Here is a 19,334-nt window from a genome sequence, read left to right as displayed (position 1 = left end):
ATCGGTACCACCAGGGAAGTGGGGATAATCAGCGTACTCGTTTAAGCACAATTCTCGCGTGCGTTGTCGAGGTGCTAGAAGGCACCGAGAAGGTCATCCCGCGTTCGCCCTCCCTCAGAATTGACTTCGATACCAACAGAGCGATCCCGTACTGCCACAACACCCGCAGGGAGGTAACTCCATGAAAAAATGCTCTCGTATAATACACTGTAGAAATGGGTTATTACTGTTCAGAATGAGGGGCACGCGCACGGTTGACTTACCTCTGGATATGTGATGAGCAACTAGCACCGGTCTTTGCGTCGTGGTGAGAGCTTTCTTACCGCCGCCTGGCCAGTCCAGTCACCCTCCTGAGACGGGGCAGATGACCGCCACCTCCTCCCCTCCCGTCAGCACCACTCTCTCCGGATCATCGACCATCTCCGCGTCCACGCTCCATTGGCTATCGCGCAAAATCCCGGCAAGGTTCGTACCAGGGTGTCTGGAAGCCAAAAGAGATGGGAGGGAAGTGAGGGGGAATGCATGAGGAGTACATGGTGAGGCGAGAGGTACATGAGACGCTTCCGCCGCTGGATGGGGTTGCGTCTTGTGCGTAGCAGAGGTACTCGGAGTGGTTGGGGCTATGTCAGATAACTGCTCCTTCGAAGGGGCACCTGAAGCAAGTTCTGCAGAGGGAGATGGGGAGGGCAGCACAATCGTCTCCGACGTTAGACCCGTCGCTGTCGAAGCCGCCGCAAAGTACAGGACGGTGATCTGAGGCGGCGGCATCGCTGATGCCAGAGAAGCTATCCAATGCACCCAAGGTCTACACTGTCTCTGCGATACTTTGCGCTGAAAAGCTGGCAGATTTCAGGTGGTGACAGTACCGGAGAGAGCTGATGTTATGGATGTCGTGCCTGTCGGGCCGCGCCGACGACTCCGTGATCCGTACGCCCGTTACCCCTTTTCGTCCTTCCCTTTGCCTTCGACCGCCATCGCCGCGCGCGCATTCTTCCATATGTTTGCCAGCGCCGCTGAGAGAGCCTTGGCAGAGAAACAGTCATATGTGACTATATCCTCGTCCCGCGCATGCCGGCGCTTACGCCTCATCACAGGCTCTCTTTCCCGAGATCGAACTTTGGGTCGGCGGTCCCATAGCGCGCCTGCACGAATCCTGCTTCAGGGTACAGGGCTATTTGTCGAATGCGGACTTGCTCTTCACGATGAGCCGTCACCTCAGAGCCCTCATGCGCAGCGCCGGCGCCTACGCCGTGCATGTTGCCGACGTCTTCATCGCCCTCCGCGACGTCGTAGCCGTCATATCCCAAGGAATTGTCTCCGATGAGCCGGCAAACCTCGACAACTACACTGCTTTTCTCAGGGAGAAAAGACTTGTCCTGCACTCGCGCATCGATGAGGCACTGGATGCCCGGGACGCTGCAGATGCTACACTTCTCGCACTTGAAAAGGCTGTCGAAGATCGGTTCACGTTCGCTCACGATCCCTGTGCCTCCTTCCTTAATCCTGTGCTTGACTGGATTTACCCAGTTGACAACCAGAATCGCGATCCCCTGCAATTCGCAGCAGAGGCTCATACGCTGCAAGAGCGCATCAATAACATCGCGGCGCTTCTGGAGAAAATGACAATGCTTGTGCAGGGCATCCCACAGCGCTTCTCTCTGGATAAGGTTGTGGAGATTCGCCAACTCCCGGACGATGAACGCGTCAGGGTCGTGAGTGGAGTACGACAGGCCGATACAAAGCTCGAGCTGTTGGATTGGCGGGGTCGCGGTTTGGGGAGGAATCTAATCCAGAATGCAGATTACATCCCTCTGGTACGGTCATTCGCCCTTGTGTATATGTTGGCTGATGACGCTTACCAATTTGTCGTAGCACGCGTAACGTATGGTATCATATCCCGAATGCAGCTATGTTTTGTGAGTTGACTTCAAATTTGCAGCAGGCGAAAGATTGTCAGAGACAGCCGCGCTTTTGGAGCGCGCGAGATCTCAGCTTATTGCCGTTTGCAGAAAAGTTTGCCACGGCCGCTTTGACACGAAATTGATGGCAGGCGAGCCATCTGGACTTGTGGAGGGCATGAGTCGCGCATATCGCGGCCTAAAATCATGAGAAATATATCAGTAGAGTCGTATCGATGTACTGTAGTGCACTGTGTGGTTTTCGAAGCGCACTGGCTAGTTTATGTGAGGGATATCTGGGGGAAGGCTCTTCCGGCACTGTGGCAGGCATAGCGCGCGTGAAAGGGGGTGGAATGACTCGGGAGAAGCTTCTGCATGCACTATAGACATGGCCCTATTGCATAGGCTAGCTTTTCGATTTTACTGTACCGAAAACATATCTCAGAATTGCCGAGCACGAGAGCTGCACCTTACCTATCTCGTCAAACAAGTTCCGGGCCCAAAGCACCTCCCAGCATTCGTATACTTCGTAGAGGTCTTTTACCGACGCATACTTGCCCTCTATTCTAAGATCCCGTTTTCGCTGCTAGCTAGAATCGGTCGGCATGGGGGCGCGCAACAGCTTACATAAGCGGGGCTTGAGCCAGAAATGTCGCCTCGAAGGGGCTGCCCCAGATCTTCCGATGAAGCCATAGAGTACTTCACCAACTACAGAACATCACCTTATCTGTATGAACGCATCTTTGAACGCCTACACGTTCAGATTGACAGAGAAATCCACGGCAGGAAAGTACCGCACGAGCGATGCCCCGATGACCTGGTTTGTCGAGCGCCTAAAATCGAAGAGCTACCCTATGCAATAGGGCCATGTCTATAGTGCATGCAGAAGCTTCTCCCGAGTCATTCCACCCCCTTTCACGCGCGCTATGCCTGCCACAGTGCCGGAAGAGCCTTCCCCCAGATATCCCTCACATAAACTAGCCAGTGCGCTTCGAAAACCACACAGTGCACTACAGTACATCGATACGACTCTACTGATATATTTCTCATGATTTTAGGCCGCGATATGCGCGACTCATGCCCTCCACAAGTCCAGATGGCTCGCCTGCCATCAATTTCGTGTCAAAGCGGCCGTGGCAAACTTTTCTGCAAACGGCAATAAGTGGGGCTGCACGTGGCGCAATTTCCCAGGATCTCTACAGGTTCTGGCGACTTCCTGCAAGCCAGAACGTATATCTCGCCCATCGCAAACCTTGGGACGGGTTCTGGACACATGGTGCTTGTGGTTTGAGTGATTACAACCCATCGTGGGCTCCCCGCGACGTTGTAGACCTCTCCAAGTCTCGGGGCACGCGTCTTGGTGAAGTTGGCATGGCTTCTGTCGCGCGCAGACATGGCAGCTGTTCCGTAACTGGTACATAGGTGTGTAGCGATTGGTACTTCGACGCATTTCGCGCTTATTCCGAGACGGCGGACTGCCGCGATGGATGACAGAAAGTGGAGGACAGGATGCCCCGGGGCGCGCGGGCGCACGGACTTGACGGGCCGCCCTCCGGTCCCTGATTGGCGGCGCCACAAACCTGTCCTTCTTGTCCTTGACCGCCATCATCGACGCTCGGGCACCGTGCTGACTGCTTGAACGACCTACCTGGCCCTTTGTAATGCTATATGACGATATAATTGACTCTCCCTGCTCGCAGAGAGCCTCGAGAAGGCCGCGATCAAGCTCAACTCACCCGACCTCGGAAAAGCACGAGCAACGGAAGCGGCGAGGCCAGCTATACGTCAAGATCTGCACTCTGTTATTGCGACTTGACCGGACTTCTATCTCTGTGCCTCAGGACACGCGAGCTCGTCCATTGAGCCCGATTCGGAAGGCTTTGAACTGAATGCTCGTCGAGCTTGCAAGGCGGCGGCGGCAGCGACATGGGCGCAGACACTGTTCCTCGCGCTTGCCGCGTCATTTGTGCGACTGGTCTTCAACCTCTCTGCGATAGCGGACTCCCCTGCGCTTTGCAGAAAAGCATCGAGGCGAGGTGTAGTCAAGTGCAGGAGAGGGCGCATGTCCTCGTCTTCTCGCCCGCGCGTGCGCGAAAACAGATTTGTCGCTGTCCAGTGGTTCTCCGGCATCTGGGAATGGCAGCGCGGTGGAAAGGTACATAAGTGCCAGTGCAAGGCGGAGAATCCGCGCGTTCAGAAGTTCTAAAGGTACGCGCTGGTGGACGCGGGTCTCCGCATTGAACTCACGGTATGGTTTCGTTCAGGACCCAATCTGATAGCCGCAGGTTTCTGGGGGCTTGTGGGATGTCACGCCGAGAGTTAGCGTGCCGAAATTAATGCTGAGTACGCTGTCATTTTTGCTCACCGAGAGTCGAGGGGCGTTGACATTGCAGGCCCACATGAGTTTTCCTTGTATATCTGCATGCGGGGCATCGTATTCGAGTCACCCGCGCGAAAATAGTCAAACCGCGTGTTCTCCGAGTCCGAGGATTGAGTGGAAGCGAGAAAGCTTGGAGGTGCGCAGCAGGCATCAGTGCCGTTATACTAGGCGGATATCGGACGACTGATCAAATTTCATGACAGGTGTATATACTCGTTCGCGTCTCGGAGGGATGGTCTTTTCTTCCCTGCCCCCATACTTTCCGCCGCCGCCGCCGCCACCCTTTCGCATCTCGACTGGCGACTTCATCTGGTCAGAAATCTAGTCGAACGTCTCCGCAACAAGAGTCTGCGCTTCGGTGAGTTGCTCGATCCTACCACCTCCTTCGTCTGCTGACCTTTCCCGCGTAGTTCTGCTCCAACATGCTCATCTCGCACGCCCATCAATTTGTCTGAGGCTGCGGTCATTCCGGTGCGTATGCAGGACCTCCCATATCAGCTGTTTCTGACCGATTTTGTGCTCATTTCGTAGTAATTTCACTGGCTCCCCAAGGCCCGAAAAATGCGAAATCGACGTCGATTGCGCCGATGTCCGCGCCGGTATCTTTCGCTGATCGCCGAGACGATACCCGGAGACAGACGGGAGGAAGGTTGGGGTCGGCGCGAGGCGCGGGGCGGAGCGCCGCGTTGCAGGTGCGTCGCTGACATCGTCGTTTGTTGACGATTCCTGACATCTTTCAAGCGCCTTCAATGACAGAAAAAATCGCAAATCGATGTAAGATGTAAGATGCGCTGGGGTCCGCGCGGGAAGTACTAGATGATAGCCGCGAGTGCTGGGAGGGGGTCGGAGCGGCGTGAAGCGCCGCCGAGTGTCCACGTATGTCTCATTCCTTCGATTTCACACCTCATTTCTGACAGTTATTCAGGCGTTTCTACACGAAAACATACCGCGAACGGGCGTCAAATGCACCGAGGTCCGCGCGAGAAGTCCTAGGTGATCGTCGCGACTGTCGAGGAGGTCAGGGGGGGAGCGAGGAGGGGCGGCGCGCAGCGCTGCCATGTGCGTTGCTGTCATGCGATGCAATGCATGGTGAGTGCGCGATATCATGTGTTCTGCTCGCAGCTCATCCTTCTTAGATGTGCTGTCAGCGCCGTGAAGAACATCTCAGCCTCTTTCTCCGTAGACCGCCTCCTCCTCGCTGTACGTTGCTGTCAGACTAGGCGAAGGTCCGCCATTTCCCTTCCTTCTCCTTGTGCATTTCGCCTCCCACACCCCACGGATTTTGCGCATCGCTTTCATACTTCTCGACGCCCTTTGAGCCTTGTTCCTCCCCCCTTACGCGTCTCCCCCTTCGCCTTCTTCCCTTGCGTGCTTCCGTGCACCCTTCTCTGCTTTCATCATTCGCTTTCCCATCTCTTCTCTCCTTTACCTCCTCCCTAGCTTTGTCGAGCCCCTCATCGTGGTCACAGTTGATTTGAGCACAGTTCTCACTCGCCACCCTCAAGGACGACGTCGTGTATGCTCCGAAGCAACGAATCTCCGTCCGGCGAGCAAGGGTACGCGTTTTCCACCTGCATTTCCTGCGCTTCTCGCTGAGCTGTTTATCAGAGCACGCTTCTCTCTTCTCGTCCTCGCCCGCCCCACGCTTTCCTTACGCCTCCCGCCCCCCTAGGCGATGAGTATATGTATCGCCGTCCGCCGAGCGAGGGTAAGCGCCTCCTACCTGAGTTGAGATCCGTTTACTGACCTCCTCCTAGGTCTTCACCATCGCACCCGCCCTCCTTCATCGACTTTGCGACGCTCCCCGAGCTCCCCGCGCCTCCCGCCAACCCCCTCCTTTCGCGTTTCCACCGACTTCAACACGTCAAGAGCGCTCGGAGCCGACGCTCACGTCGGTTCGACTCGTCGTCGACGTCGACGTTCGTGGCTACTGACCGTCTCGCTATCGTCTACTGTCCCTCTCGCACCCTTCCCCACGCAGGGCGGCTGCTTGGGCGTCCAGCATGATGGCTTGCTCGTAGACACTTGCCCCCTCCCCCTCCCCCTCCGAGGAGGGGAGGGGTGCCTCCCCCGTCGTAGTTTGTTAGTTACAATGCATTTCCCTTGTCTTGAGAGTTCAATGAAATCGTTCTCAGCATCACTGAGCTCAAATGAGGAGAAAACAAACCTCTTCCCAAGTCTCTGAGGTCTCAATAGCCCCTCATCCTATGTCCTCGGCCCATCTTATCGTCAAACGCGCGGGTGATGCTGTCACAAAAGCTCTATAGTATTCGGTGTACTCTACTACATCGGGGATGTCGGCGAGGTACTATCTATCGGTGTTTGGGGCCTACGAAGGTTCGCAGACATTATCAAAGGGCGGGTACCTATGGGAGGTGCACCCACCGCACTCATCGGCGATTGAGGCCAGGGGGAGGGGGACGGGGAGGGAGAGGGACGTGCATACCAAACGATGGGGGGAGCTCTCTTACCGCCGCCTGGCCAGTCCAGTCACCCTCCTGAGACGGGGCAGATGATCGCCACCTCCCTTCAGCGCCACTTTCACCGGATCCTCGACCATCTCGGCGTCCACGCTCCATTGGCTGTCGCGCAAAATCTCGGCAAGGTTCGTACCAGGGTGCCGCGAAGCCAAAAGAGATGGGAGGGAAGTGAGGGGGAATGCATGAGGAGTACATGGTGGAGCGAGAGGCGCATTCGTGGTAGAGGTACTCGAGGTGATTTGTCCCTGATCAGACATGTTTTCCTTGGGAGAGATGACCGAAGCGGGTTCTGCAGAGGGAGATGGGGAGGGCAGCACAATCGTCTCCGACGTTAGACCCGTCGCTGTCGAAGCCGCCGCAAAGTACAGGACGGTGATCTGAGGCGGCGGCATGGCTGATGCCAGAGGAGCCTATCCAGTCAGCGCAATGTCTACACCGGCTCTGCGACGCTTTGCGCTGAAAAGCTGGCGAATTTCAGGTGGTGACAGTACCGGAGAGAGCTGGCTCACGATGTTATGGATGGCGCCGACGACTCCGTGATCCGCACGCCCGTTACCCCTTTTCGTCCTTCCCTTTGCCTTCGACCGCCGTTGTCACCGCCGCCGCTCGCGCATCCTTCCTTATGTTCGCCAGCGACGCTCAGAGAGCCTTGGAAGAGAAACAGCTATATGTGACTATGTCCTCGTCCCGGACATGCTGGTGCTCACGCCTCACCACAGGCTCTCTTTCCCGAGATCGAACTTTGGGCCGGCGGTCCCATAACGCGCCTGCGCGAATCCTGCCTCACAGTACAGGATCACTTGTCGAGAGCGGGCCTGCTCTTCACGATGAGCCTCCCTCTCAAAGCGCTCATGCGCAGCGCCGGCGCCTACGCCGTCCATGTCGCCAACGTCTTCACCGCCCTTCGCGACGTCATCGTCCTCATCTCCCAAGGCATTGCCTCTGACGAGCCGGACTCCCTTAACAACTACACCACCCTTCTCAAGGAGAAGATACTCTATGTGCACTCGCGCATCGAAGAAGCACTAGACGCCCGGAACGCTGCAGATGCTACACTTCGCACACTCAGGAAGGCCGTCGAAGAGTGGACCCCGTTCGCTGACGATCCCATCCTCGCTTGTCTTGCTTTCGTTGTCGACTATTTCTCTCCAGTCGACAAAGAGAACCGTGATCTCCTGGAATTCGCAGCAGAAGCCCAGACGTTGCACGAGCGCATCGGCCACATCACGGCGCTTCTGTCGCAAACGATGATGCTTGTGCAGGGCATACCAGGGCGCTTTCCTCAGGACAAAATCATGAATATCCGCCTCCTTCCTGACCAGGAACGCGTCAGGGTCGTGAATCTCGTACGGGAGGCAGATACAAGGCTTGAGTTGTTGGCCTGGTGGGGTCGCGGTATGGGGGAGACCCTGACCAAGAATGCAGGACACATTCCACTGGTACGCAATTTATCTTCATCTAGACAGTCCGATACCGAACTTGACCAGCACGCATAACGCTGTCGAGCTCGGGCGTGATGCCCATCGTCTCCAGCGGCATACATCAAGTTTACGCATGACGATGCTGTGCCAGAATTGTGGCAGTAACCTACAAGGTGAAGACGCGAATGGTTAGGCATCGAACGCGCCTCCCAAACCGGCTCCCGGAGGGAAATTTGGATGGATGGTCACGACGGCCTTGGCGATAGACGATAGGCGCGACTACCGCGTCGTGCTCGCCGAAGTGTATGTTGTCGCGCTCACGCATGCATCGCTTTCAATCACAGAGGACCTCGTTCGAGTTGGACGGGAGCGAGCGTGACGGTTGATACACGCATAGTGCTTTGACGAAGGCGCGCTCAGCGACGGGCAAGGCTGCGCATCTCTACAAGGACCAACCGTAGTAGTCGAGGCGCTCGGGAACTGCGTTCCCTCTTGGGATCTGGTATTGGAGAATGTACATCTACAGTATATCCGCACATGCGACGTGACGAAAAGCCAGCGCAAACAAAGTCAGAAGAAATTCACTGATGCTGGCGTCTTCCCGAGCGTCATGCAAGTTCAAGTCAAATTTGCAGGCATACCTCGTAGTCACTACGGTCCTTGGATGGATGAATGGATGGTCTTTCCTGAGAAGCATCACGCATAGTTATGAGTCACTGCACCGCAGCGCACAAGCGTCGATTGGTAGAGGTCGGGAAGGGTACGCATAAGGAGGCATAATTGGCGATGCATGTGAGTACGCAGTGTCCATCAGTACACCGCCGAGCGAGGATGGGGGAAAGGAGGGTGATTATCTACAGTGACAGGCGCTTGCAGGGAAGAAATGGTGGCGTGCGGTTATAAATATCGATGATGGATGAGCGGGAGAACGAAATCTGCGAAGTGACGATGTTGTACTCGGGCAGAATGTGCAAGGTGTGTTGTGCAGGATGGAACAAATGAGCGGGGCAATATATGCAATGGTAGTGTAGCAAAATATCTAGGTAAGGCGCCAAGTGGGGGGTGGGGCGAGAGATGGATAATCCAGTGTCCGGTGCATGCAGATGAACAGAGTGAGTGCACAACAGCAGAGAGAGTACAACCAAGGAAGCCAGTGAGTCCACAAAGCCCAAGATGGAGGTGGTGTTACAGTGTGATGAGGGGGAACAGATGACAGAAATAGAGAGGAGACAGAAAACGCAATCGTGGGCGCGGCGAGAGGTGCGCGCGAATGGGGTGCGTATGAGGATACGAGAGGAATGGCCACAACAGAAGAAAGAAGCAGATGAGAGGAGAACATAGGGGGCAGCGCGCGCCTAGCACACTAGTTGTGCAGGGCGTGCTGCATCTGCTTGAACCCGCGCCGGAGCCACTCGTCGGGCGTGACGCGCTCGTTCGTGTTCATAGTGAACAGCAGGTCATTTTGAGGGACAAACGCCCAGTGAGCGGGGTCCGGCGGCGGCGACGCGGTTATTGCGCGCAGCTCATTACCTGCAGAGAGCATATGTGAGCCTTGCGACGCCTAAAGGAAGGGCGCGGACTACGCACGGATGATATTTGAGGTAAAGTGGTCCAGGTTGAGGTCATTCTTGTCGTACCCGAACGGATTTTCTATCTCCTCGCCAGCGACGAGGAAGCCGAAGAAGATGAACGTCTGTAAGATGGCGATGAGAGTTCGTACAATTGGAAAAGTGTTTTCAGAGCACGTACGATAATGATGGTCGCCGGGATCGTAACCCATGTCAGGTAGTGCCAAATCTGGATGGGCTAGACGACGAGTCAGGCTTGGTAGTTCGTAGTACAGACGGGCAACATACCAAAGCCAAGCAGTACAGAATTAGCACGACCCATAGATGGATGGAGTACGAAAAGGGGATCGGCGTCGTCAAAATACGCTCGAGACCGGTCAAACTATCGACGAGCTGGTTGAGAGCCGCGATCATGGTGTCTATCAGTCTTGTTAGGGATACAACGTCAAGCCGAGCAATCACACTTACTGATCGTCGGAACGTCGATAGCCTTGCGAACCTGCAGCGCGGAAATGTAGGAGCTCTGCGAGCATGATGAGCAGCTATTGCGAAGACATGGCCAGGACGACGACGGCGTACCAAGTACAAAGAGAGCTCCAGCGGCAAGTTGTGCGACACGGTGCTGTTGATCATCTTCGCCCGGAGCTTCGCGGCCTTCTTGCCCTTCAGCGAACGCCCGCGTTCCGTGAGACACTTGACCAGCAGCGAGAAGAGGAAGAGGTCGAGGATGTAGAACTTGGGCGGCATGCTCGCCGGGAAGAGGTACTCCTCGTCCGACGGCTTGAGCACATTCGCCCGCTCCGGTTCGTCGTCGCTCTTTTTGTCCTTTTTGTCCTTCTTGCTCTTGAGCTTGACGTCCTTCTTAGAGTCCTTGTCCTTGAATTCCGAGTCCGAGTACTTCTCGCCGCCGAAGCCGATGTTCTCGAGCACGGCGGTCAGCGTGCGCTTGGGAGCCGCCGGCTGCGTAACGGGCGTCGGGAGGCCCGGGCCTCGGTGCGGGACGCGAGCGCGCGAGCTGGACGCATTGGACGGACGACGGAAGCCCTGGGTGGCAGACGCTGAAGACGAGCCACGGGGGCGCGTCTGCTGGGCACCGGTGCTCTCCGAGTGCTGGATGCCCGTGAGGTCCGGGTCTGACGCAATGCCGGAGGGCAGTGCATATGCAGGAAGAAACTTGACGAGGTAGTACAGGTCCCTGCGAAATCATGAGCTGGCTGCCAAGACGGCTCGGGGTAGCGCAACATACGTGTAGAATATGCCATCTGCGCGTGTTGATGAGTAAACGGGTTCGATGGAGAAGAAAGGGAAGGGGGCTAGAAGACAAGGGAGCGTACGTACCTTCGCCTCGGAGGTAGTGCTTGACCGCGACGGCGTAGGCCTCGAGGAGGTTGATGACCGTCTTCTTCTCGATCATCATACGGGCTCGCTCCTCTGTGGTCTCCGGGTCTGAAAGAAGGGAATGAGCGGAGGAAAAGACTAGGGGGTGTCTGCGACATACTAGGAACATGGAACCAGATAGTACGCGCGAAGGTACGGTTGGCGAAGATGATCTGCGACCATAGACGGCGACCCTCGTTGTACCGCTCGAACGAAGACGTGGTGCGGTAGGAGATGATGAAACCGAGGACGGTACCGATGCTGTCGCAATTAATCAGCTTCGGGGAAGAGGAATAGGTGTGGGGGAACTCACACAGTAAGCAGCGTTGACTCGATCCATATTCCGTACCCGTTGTGGTTCAGCACGGTGATCAGGGTCGCCCAAGCGGCAAAGAAGATGAGGATGTGCCAGCAGCGGAAGAGCGCTGTGGCGAGCACGGCGTTGACGAAGCTGGCGCCAGGGCGGCGCCGCGCGGCAACCCTGCAGAGAACGTCAGGTTTCCCCCGGCGCTTACGATGCGATCGAAGACGTACGGATCGGCCATGCTGAATCCTCTATGCATGAGTGTATCTGTCCGCTGTCATCCTCATCTCAGCTTCCCCCTCGTCGTCGTAAGCTCTGCGGTACGCACCTTCAAGTCGAGGCTTGTCGGACTCGTTGGGGAGGTCGGACTCCGGGGGCTTTGCGGGGGATCCATTTCTGAGAATAAGCGGTCTCTCAACGGTGTTTTCTCTTGCTGCTCTCGCCCCACCAGGCGTTGAAGGAGAAGAAGAAAATGGGAGTTTGGGAAGAAAAGGCGCGCTGGGCTATGGGCAGCGGGGACCAATCCGCAAGGTCAACCGTCCTTGGCAAGGCAACCAGTGTGATCGGCGCCCGTAGTCGCCGACAAATGTATGATGACTGGGCGTACTCCGGACCCCAGTTTTCCCCTGGCTAAAGCTGGTTTTACTCTCGAACTGTGACCTGCAGCGGTGGGGGGAAAAGACAACATGAGGTACGCGCGAGGCAGACTAGGACAAGAAGAATGATCGCTTTATGGCCGCGGTACCAAAACCTGAACAATAGACAGAGAAAGCTCCCGTATCAAGTCCCGCGGGACTTGACCATCAATTGAACGGGTGCGCTTCGCCTATCACCGACGTATCGCGTGATGGATCTCAATGGCCGTTGTCGAAGACTGGCTGCGCCTCCTTGGAAGGCGCGACCGCGGGCATGAGCGATTCTGAGGTCCGCTCGTCCGCTACAGAGGCAGACACCACCGCCTGTCACAACCGGTTGCAACATAAGCAGCGGATATGCCCACATCGCTCAAAGCGGGCGCACACAGAGCTCACCCGAAGCTGCGCGAGTGCAACAACGACACGGTGCCGCGAGTAAGGAGACATCGTGCACATACTTCTCTATTGGCGCGCACGACCCGTCCGTGATATAGCTTCTCCATCGCATGATACAGCTCTAGTCAATCTATGATCTATATTCAAGCTGAAGGGGCGCCGTCAGGTCTTCGTGGCAGCAGCGGGTGAGCCGGAGGTCAGTCAACACGCCTTCGCCGAAAGTCCCCGCCACAAAACCTTGAAGGCTTCCCTGCTCATTCCTCGTCGCATGCTTGAACAAACGCTAACTACGAGCGCAGCTCCGCCGTCCACCAGATCGGCTTCGTCGTCTTCACGTAGACGGTCTGGTGGGCAGGATCCAAATGGTTGGACGTCGACACGAGACCGTCGAAGGACGATTTGTGCTCCGCTATAGCAGCGTGAGCCGTCGATGTCATACTTCGCCTGGACAATGATGATTACTTACTCAGATTCCACCTCAAGCCTCGCGTTGTGAGGACGGTGAAGTCGATCCCTACGGGCAGGAGGCCGCACGTCTGCCCCAGCACAGTATGGTCTATCGTGATCTCATGCTCGCCCTGCTGCGGAGTTCAGAGCGATAAACAATAGAGGCGGTCAAAGGAGAATATGCACCGAGTCAAGCACCCAGCCGACGTTGTCATCAGTGACCGCGAATACGCGGCGCCGTTTGTGGCGCAGCTTGTGGAGGTACGACAAGGTGTGTATCGTCTGGTCGAGGCGGCCTGACAGCCCCCCGAGTATGATGATATCGTGCTGCTACAGGAACTAAGTCAGACCCACAGTGATGTGTGGACGCGAAGACCGATATGTGAAAGCGAGGACCGCCTTACTTCTGTGCCCTCGGCGCGTTCTTTCTCTTCCAAAGCTGCCACACACTTCATGAGGTCGGTGGAGTCCTGGTCGTCGTCATAAACGACAGGTACGCCCTATCATATCTGGTGAGCTGATTCTTTTCCGCGCTTGAACACTGAAATGATGCGCACCAGCTGCTTGTAGTATTCTTTCACGTCAGGGCGCAGCGAGTCAAGGTCTCCCTTGATTAGCTCTGGTAGTAATCTGCGTTGAAAGTGAGCAGGATGTCGCACATGCGCGAGTTAATTTCCATAAGCCCTTCTAGCAGAATGAGCCGCTGCCGAACAGTGCTCGCCGTCGTCATTCTGTTCATCTTCTGTTTGGAAGCATAGCAGGACTTACTCTTGCCGCCTGTCCCCTAGCACATCGCTGAGTCGGTTTGCGCCCCCGTCAGCGCAGCAATGCCAAGATGTCGACCGCCACAGGTTCTCCAGCAGTGGAACCGAGAATGGCTGATTCAGAATAATTAGTGCGCGATTGCGCGCCTGTGACTCATCGCCGCGCAGAAAGGTGGTGTTCCAAGTGTGCGTTGCCATTCTCCTTGACTTCGAGCCTTTGTGGGCGGTGTACCAAATTTACGGTGGTGAGGAAAGAAGAGGAAGCTGCGTGAGAGACTAGATGATGGTCGAGAGCAAGAGGCACCAGTCTCGCCCCATTCGGCTGCCCAAGCACGACAAGGGTTTCCCGATGCGGAACAAGTGACATAACCGGCGGCCGTACTCTATGAAGTCGGGAAGCAGGACTGAGCGCTTCTTGTGACACCGTACTCAAGTCTCATGACGAGAAAGCAGCTCGATCGTCTTAACTTGCGCAGGGGCAAAGCGCATCTGAGATGCGATGGAATTCTTCCACTGCATCCATACTCCGAGTTTTGGTCGTGAGTGGCTGTCCGATCTTTGGCAAGGGGAGGCAGACAATAATATACAGGGTAGTTATTCGAGCAGTTGGCAAGCGCAAGGGCATCTACTCAACCGCCTGCACACCATCGTAGGCTGGCAGCCGCGCGCACGCACCCTCCCAGTCGATCCGGTGGTGGACGAGGTCAGCGACGGTCGCGATGACCTCGTCGATGGACCCGATCCGCTGGTCCATCGTATCGCGCTCGCGCAGGGTCATCGTGCGCTTCTGCACGGACGCGAAGTCGAGCGTGACGCCGTAGGGCGTGCCGAGCTCGTCGTTGCGCGCGTAGCGCTTGCCGATGGACGCGTTAGAGTCATCCACACGGGAGAATATGCCCGCTTTGCGGAACTTGGCGGCTGGAGGAGGGGAAGGGGTGAGCAGAGGGGAAGACGTGAAGGACACATGAACGGTACGCACAAACTTCGGCCACGAGCGGGTCGAATTCCTCTTTTGCGCTGAGGGGGACGATGAGGACCTTGGTAGGTGCGACGAGAGGGGGGAGGGAGAGGACCTGTGCAGAACTAGTCAGTGAGGAGCAAATCGGATATAAAGGTGCGCGTACACCGCGTTCGGCGCGCTCGCCGTCTTTTGTCGGGGCGCGTATCCAGAAGCTGTGTTCGAGAAGGGTATATAGGATGCGACCGAGGCCGAAGGATGGCTCGATGACATTTGGCGTAAACTCGCGCACTGTTACACGCCTGAGCAACAACAACACCTGAGGGCCTTGGGCGTAACATACCTGATGTCTTCAGCGTCTTTCGAGGGATCGTCAAGACTTCGGAAGTCAAGTCGAACTGCCGACCGTCTGCTAATGTGACGGTGGCCTTGCCGCCCTCCAAAGACTTCTTCACCTCGGCGAGCGCTGCCTGATCGAGCTTCTCGACGGCCTCGGTGATCTTGCTGGCGTCAGCCTTGTAGGTCTTGCCGAGCACCTTCTTATTCCACTCCGGCACGTCCTTCTCCTCGACGATCGGCTCCTTGAGCGCCTCGCGAACGACAAGAGGATGGCCAGTTTTGTTGCTGTGCACCGTCAAGTCGTACGCCGCGCGGTCCGCGCAGCCCACGCATTCTGTCCAGCCGGTCGAGTTGTGGATCTCCGCGTCCCAGCAGTCCGTCGCGTAGTGCGCCATCTCGTTCGCCATGTGCTGGCGGAAGCGCAGCCGCTGGGGGTTGATGCCGATCTTGAGCAGGAAGGTGTGGATGCGCGCCATGAAGTAGCCGAGCGTCTCGTTCGCGACGACGCCCTGGTCGACCGCCTCGCCGATCGTGAGCTCGCGCGTGGTCGTGTGCCCGCCGGCCTGCGTGCCGCGGTCGAGGAGAACCATGCGCGTGTCGCGCACCTCAGCGAAGCGCGGGTGCGACTTGTCCTCCGGGTCGACGTAGTGCTCGATCTCCGCCATGGTGAACTCGCGCACGCGCAGGAGGCCCGCGCGCGGGGAGATCTCGTTGCGAAACGAGCGGCCGACCTGCGCGGACGCAAACGGCACGCGCCCATTGTTGAACTCGAGCAGGCGCGAGAAGTTGAGGAAGTGGCCCTGCGCGGTCTCGGGGCGCAGGTAGCCCGGGTACGCGCCCGTCGGCCCGATGCTCGACTGGAACATGAGGTTGAACTGCACGGGCTCCGACACCTCATTGTCCGTGTCCGGGTTGTGGATCGCGTACTTGCGGCACAGCTCCCCAAGCTCGGGCCCGGAGAAGTTGTCGAGCTGGTGAAGGGGAACGTTAGTGTGAGTGGGTGACTGGAGTAGGGGGACGCACCTGCGCGAGTACCGTCTCGTACTCCGTCACGACCTCGTCGGCGAGCTTGACAGCCGCGCTCTTCGCTGCCTTTTTCTTCCTCTTCTTTTCCTTCTCGTCCTCGGGCGCAGGTTGCGCTGCGACACCGCGCGCCTCCTTGTCCCCCGCGAGCCGCGCCTCCAGGACGTTCTTGACGAGGTGATCGGCGCGCAGGACATCACCCGTCTTCGTGTCCTTGACCATCCAGTCCGCGAACCGGGCGACGTGACCAGACGTCTCAAACACGGGCGCGGGGGTCATGATGGTGGTGTCGAGCTCGAGCATGCCTTCCTCGACGATGAAGTGCTTGCGCCATTCCGCGATGATGTTCGCCTGCAGCGCAGAGCCGGGGGGGCCATAGTCGTAGAGCCCAGCGGTACCTGAGAAGCCTCAGCATGCAATCCCCCGCAGGTCATTGGCCACGCACCGCCGTAGATCTCAAATGCGGGGGCGTAGAAGAATCTGCGGTTCAGGACGCCCTCGAGCGCGGTCTTGTCGAACGGAACGGCTGTCTTGTCGACCTGGGACGCCATGGTTCGGCGAATGGGTAGAATTCGTCGGCTGTAAAGCACAGATCGATGAGCGCGCGATAAAATCCGCGGAAACATCGTGACTCGAACGGCTGACCGAAAAGAAAAAGGCGCGGAGTTCGGCGGGCCGGGTTCATCAGTCCGAGTCTTCCGTATTTGTACCTTCCCTTTGTTCGCACTTACGCTCGCCTGTCTCCACCTATTGAACCTCGCACCGACATCGCAGAGCCTTTGAAAAGGTAAGAGAATAGTATGAGTCACGTTCTGTCACGCCCTTGTTGAACTTTCGCTGGACACGTGATCAATGTCGGAAGCCTTTTTATGCTTTCCTCGGGCCTTCTTCAGCCTCTTGCATGATGAAATAGGTGTTCGTGAACTCTCCGATGGTGTATGCTCTCTGTGTAGCGGTACCGACTGTACTGGCTACTCCTTGGCAGCGCTAACACGTACTCTATCTGTGACGGCCGATCCTTTCTGGCCCGGTGCCCGACCAGAATCATAATTCAGTATGTCTGCTCCACTCGCCAATTTGGGGCTAATCCAACCAGGCTGCTATGGAATCTTCAATTGCAGTATATGCTTCTTGCGCTCTACTGACGCTTGTTCTGCGCTTCACGCGCAATGAACACCCTACAATGGTGGTCCATTGGCATAAATAGCCGTTCAGAAATCTGTTTTTTCGAGGAAAAACCAAGACAGGAGGAATGTGTAGAATCATTATGCTAGCATGTAGCTCACTCACAATCTATACCGGAGATACCTGGTCGCCCAAGATGCTGTCAGACCGAACGAAGATACTTATGTACTCATATTTGCGCCAATGGGTCCACCTGAGCATGTCACGTGTTTGAGCCAGCGCCGGTCCGCTTTCACGAGCGGCTCTTGCTCTTCGCCACCGCGCCAACATGGCAAGCCTTGATGCGCCGCGTTCAATCCCCTCTTGGGCTGCTCAAGGGGATTCAGAACACTACGAAGAGGCTCTCAAGGCGCTAGAAACGTACAAGAAGAAAGACCCTGCCAAAGGTTCGCTTCCGCAATCTCACATGCCTGTCAACGAGTTTCTGACTGTATTTGTCAGTGGTCGTACGGTTCAAGGCCGTCGGCAACGCGCCAATAATGAAGCAGAACTTCTACAAAATAACGTCTTCCAACCGCTTCCAGGCGGTCATTCAGTTCCTGCGGAAAGAACTCGGGTGGAAAGCTGGCGACCCTTTGGTAAGTTCAGCCCTCTAGGCCTACATTGCCTGATTTGTGCCACTGCCCATCCTCATGCTACTCTGACATGCTGCTTCTGCCCTATCTGCCTCTCACGCTCGCTCGGACTTACTGGTCCCCCCTGCAGTTCACTTACATCAACCTCGCCTTCTCGCCCGCCCCGGACGACACAGTCTCAAACCTGTTCAAGGTGCGCAGAGTACGGCCCCGGGCCCGAATCGCAGTACTCACGCCGAACGTTCTCACAGTCCTTCGCCACCGACGGACACCTTATCGTCAACTACAGGTGCGCGTATTCCCAGCCCGCGGTCTCGACCGCCCTGCTAATCGTCTTAATCCAGCACGACGGCAGCGTGGGGCTGATGCCTGTATAGGAAACCTAGATTGCAGCGCGAGAGGGAGGCTTCTGCTGACTACCATACTGAATCCGCCCGCGAATGGCGCGTTATTGTCGAGGCACGATACTCACACCTGCTAGTGTTCTTCCCTGTACGTGTTACCCTACATGGTTCTGCTTTCATCTCCCGTATAGGGCGTGAACGTTTGCTCTATTTGTGACGATCGGTTCTATGGCCGCGCCTTGCTTGTATTGCGCGGTACCGCTACCGTCCGTTACGGCGCCGTCTATCTGCCACCGCAACTTCAAGGTTTTTGCACTCGCGGGCGGACCCGCTCCTATCTCCCTCACTAGTTCATCTCTGCTGAGAACGTACCTTCGAACATGCCTTCCGAGAGGTACCGCAGCAACATGCAGCCTTCTCGACGCGTCCTTTGGGCGCAGATCGCCAACAGCCTTCTACGTACTGGCCACAATCTTAGCTCGATGGGCGTTCCCGTTCTTCCCGGTACGTGCTGCTTAGGTATTCAGTTGAACCCGCCACCGCAGCCATGGCTAGACGCGCTAATAGGTCCACTGACTGCCTCAGGACTCGGAACTCACCGCCTCAGGACCACGCCCATGCATCCCATGTGCATTGCCCAACCATCCGATGCTCTTCGCCTCAATCACGGAAGCTCGCTGCCATCGCGGTTTAATGGTTGCTATAGCGTGCTGTTCATTCGTCGCAGCGTGCTATCCATCATAACACGCTGTTCATCCGTACGCGCATTCTATTACCTACCCATTCTATTACTTACATGAAGGCCCAGGGTAGGCACGCTTCTTCTCCCAAGCCTACATTCAGGCCTATACCGAGCTTCGCCGGGCATCATACCTTCACTGAGGTGATATACGAATCCATTAAGGTGATATCCCGGTCGACTAAGGTGATATACCGGTTGATTGATTCCAAAGCTAATCAGTAGCCCAATCACAACTCAACAGCCAAGGATCGAAGACTAGGTTACCGAAGCTCGGCACCCGCCGTCAACACATTGGCCTCTAAAGCCGGTCCGCTGCCTCTAGAGCGGCACCGCTGCCTTAGGGTGGCTCCCGCTGCCCCAGGGTGGCTCTCGCTGCCTAAGGGTGGTTCCCGCTCGGCGCGGCGGGGAGATTGAGTGGTGAGGGCGAGGGAGTTCAGAGGTGCGCAGCGGGTATGCGTATCGACTAGCAGACAGGAGATCACGCAGCAGACCACTATG

General features: G+C 56.7%; 8 protein-coding genes across 8 annotated transcripts; 3 read left to right on the top strand and 5 right to left on the bottom strand.

Moving 5' to 3' along the window:
- Positions 1-11: 11 nt before the first annotated feature.
- SCHCODRAFT_02641702 (uncharacterized protein) lies at positions 12-866 on the bottom strand. Its single transcript, XM_050346223.1, has 2 exons — positions 264-866; positions 12-207 (listed from the first exon to the last, which is right to left on the bottom strand). The coding sequence occupies exon 1, from the start codon at positions 766-768 to the stop codon at positions 343-345; it is 426 nt and encodes a 141-aa protein (XP_050197618.1). The 5' UTR covers positions 769-866; the 3' UTR covers positions 12-207; positions 264-342.
- Positions 867-1,094: 228 nt separating this feature from the next.
- On the top strand, positions 1,095-2,051 carry SCHCODRAFT_02641700 (uncharacterized protein). Its single transcript, XM_003026814.3, has 3 exons — positions 1,095-1,814; positions 1,873-1,887; positions 1,940-2,051. The coding sequence occupies exons 1-2, from the start codon at positions 1,203-1,205 to the stop codon at positions 1,879-1,881; spliced, it is 621 nt and encodes a 206-aa protein (XP_003026860.2). The 5' UTR covers positions 1,095-1,202; the 3' UTR covers positions 1,882-1,887; positions 1,940-2,051.
- A 4,472-nt stretch (positions 2,052-6,523) lies between these two features.
- SCHCODRAFT_02641689 (uncharacterized protein) lies at positions 6,524-7,121 on the bottom strand. Its single transcript, XM_003026911.3, has one exon. It carries the CDS (start codon positions 7,013-7,015, stop codon positions 6,746-6,748), a length of 270 nt encoding a protein of 89 aa, XP_003026957.2. The 5' UTR covers positions 7,016-7,121; the 3' UTR covers positions 6,524-6,745.
- On the top strand, positions 7,079-8,318 carry SCHCODRAFT_02555361 (uncharacterized protein). Its single transcript, XM_003026815.3, has 2 exons — positions 7,079-7,428; positions 7,478-8,318. Exons 1-2 carry the CDS (start codon positions 7,381-7,383, stop codon positions 8,252-8,254), a joined length of 825 nt encoding a protein of 274 aa, XP_003026861.2. The 5' UTR covers positions 7,079-7,380; the 3' UTR covers positions 8,255-8,318.
- A 932-nt stretch (positions 8,319-9,250) lies between these two features.
- SCHCODRAFT_01254233 (UPF0187-domain-containing protein) lies at positions 9,251-12,109 on the bottom strand. Its single transcript, XM_050341327.1, has 12 exons — positions 11,757-12,109; positions 11,659-11,702; positions 11,438-11,605; positions 11,246-11,385; positions 11,086-11,193; positions 10,994-11,009; positions 10,327-10,942; positions 10,216-10,270; positions 10,036-10,166; positions 9,929-9,985; positions 9,767-9,872; positions 9,251-9,709 (listed from the first exon to the last, which is right to left on the bottom strand). The coding sequence occupies exons 1-12, from the start codon at positions 11,820-11,822 to the stop codon at positions 9,543-9,545; spliced, it is 1,674 nt and encodes a 557-aa protein (XP_050197617.1). The 5' UTR covers positions 11,823-12,109; the 3' UTR covers positions 9,251-9,542.
- Positions 12,110-12,517: 408 nt separating this feature from the next.
- SCHCODRAFT_02641678 (thiamine pyrophosphokinase) lies at positions 12,518-13,948 on the bottom strand. The gene is made up of 6 exons (XM_003026913.2): positions 13,675-13,948; positions 13,464-13,536; positions 13,311-13,406; positions 13,093-13,236; positions 12,926-13,037; positions 12,518-12,868 (listed from the first exon to the last, which is right to left on the bottom strand). Exons 1-6 carry the CDS (start codon positions 13,866-13,868, stop codon positions 12,747-12,749), a joined length of 741 nt encoding a protein of 246 aa, XP_003026959.1. The 5' UTR covers positions 13,869-13,948; the 3' UTR covers positions 12,518-12,746.
- Positions 13,949-14,177: 229 nt separating this feature from the next.
- SCHCODRAFT_02641673 (glycyl-tRNA synthetase) lies at positions 14,178-16,687 on the bottom strand. The gene is made up of 6 exons (XM_003026914.2): positions 16,436-16,687; positions 15,991-16,388; positions 14,972-15,938; positions 14,795-14,919; positions 14,650-14,743; positions 14,178-14,588 (listed from the first exon to the last, which is right to left on the bottom strand). Exons 1-6 carry the CDS (start codon positions 16,539-16,541, stop codon positions 14,296-14,298), a joined length of 1,983 nt encoding a protein of 660 aa, XP_003026960.1. The 5' UTR covers positions 16,542-16,687; the 3' UTR covers positions 14,178-14,295.
- Positions 16,688-17,422: 735 nt separating this feature from the next.
- Positions 17,423-18,329, top strand: SCHCODRAFT_02641672 (APG12-domain-containing protein). Its single transcript, XM_003026816.2, has 5 exons — positions 17,423-17,561; positions 17,617-17,753; positions 17,881-17,943; positions 18,002-18,039; positions 18,095-18,329. Exons 1-5 carry the CDS (start codon positions 17,444-17,446, stop codon positions 18,114-18,116), a joined length of 378 nt encoding a protein of 125 aa, XP_003026862.2. The 5' UTR covers positions 17,423-17,443; the 3' UTR covers positions 18,117-18,329.
- Positions 18,330-19,334: the final 1,005 nt, after the last annotated feature.

Source organism: Schizophyllum commune, assembly GCF_000143185.2.
Source record: "Schizophyllum commune H4-8 unplaced genomic scaffold SCHCOscaffold_13, whole genome shotgun sequence".
NCBI lineage: Eukaryota > Fungi > Basidiomycota > Agaricomycetes > Agaricales > Schizophyllaceae > Schizophyllum > Schizophyllum commune.
This window is presented reverse-complemented; position numbering and strand designations above follow the sequence as displayed.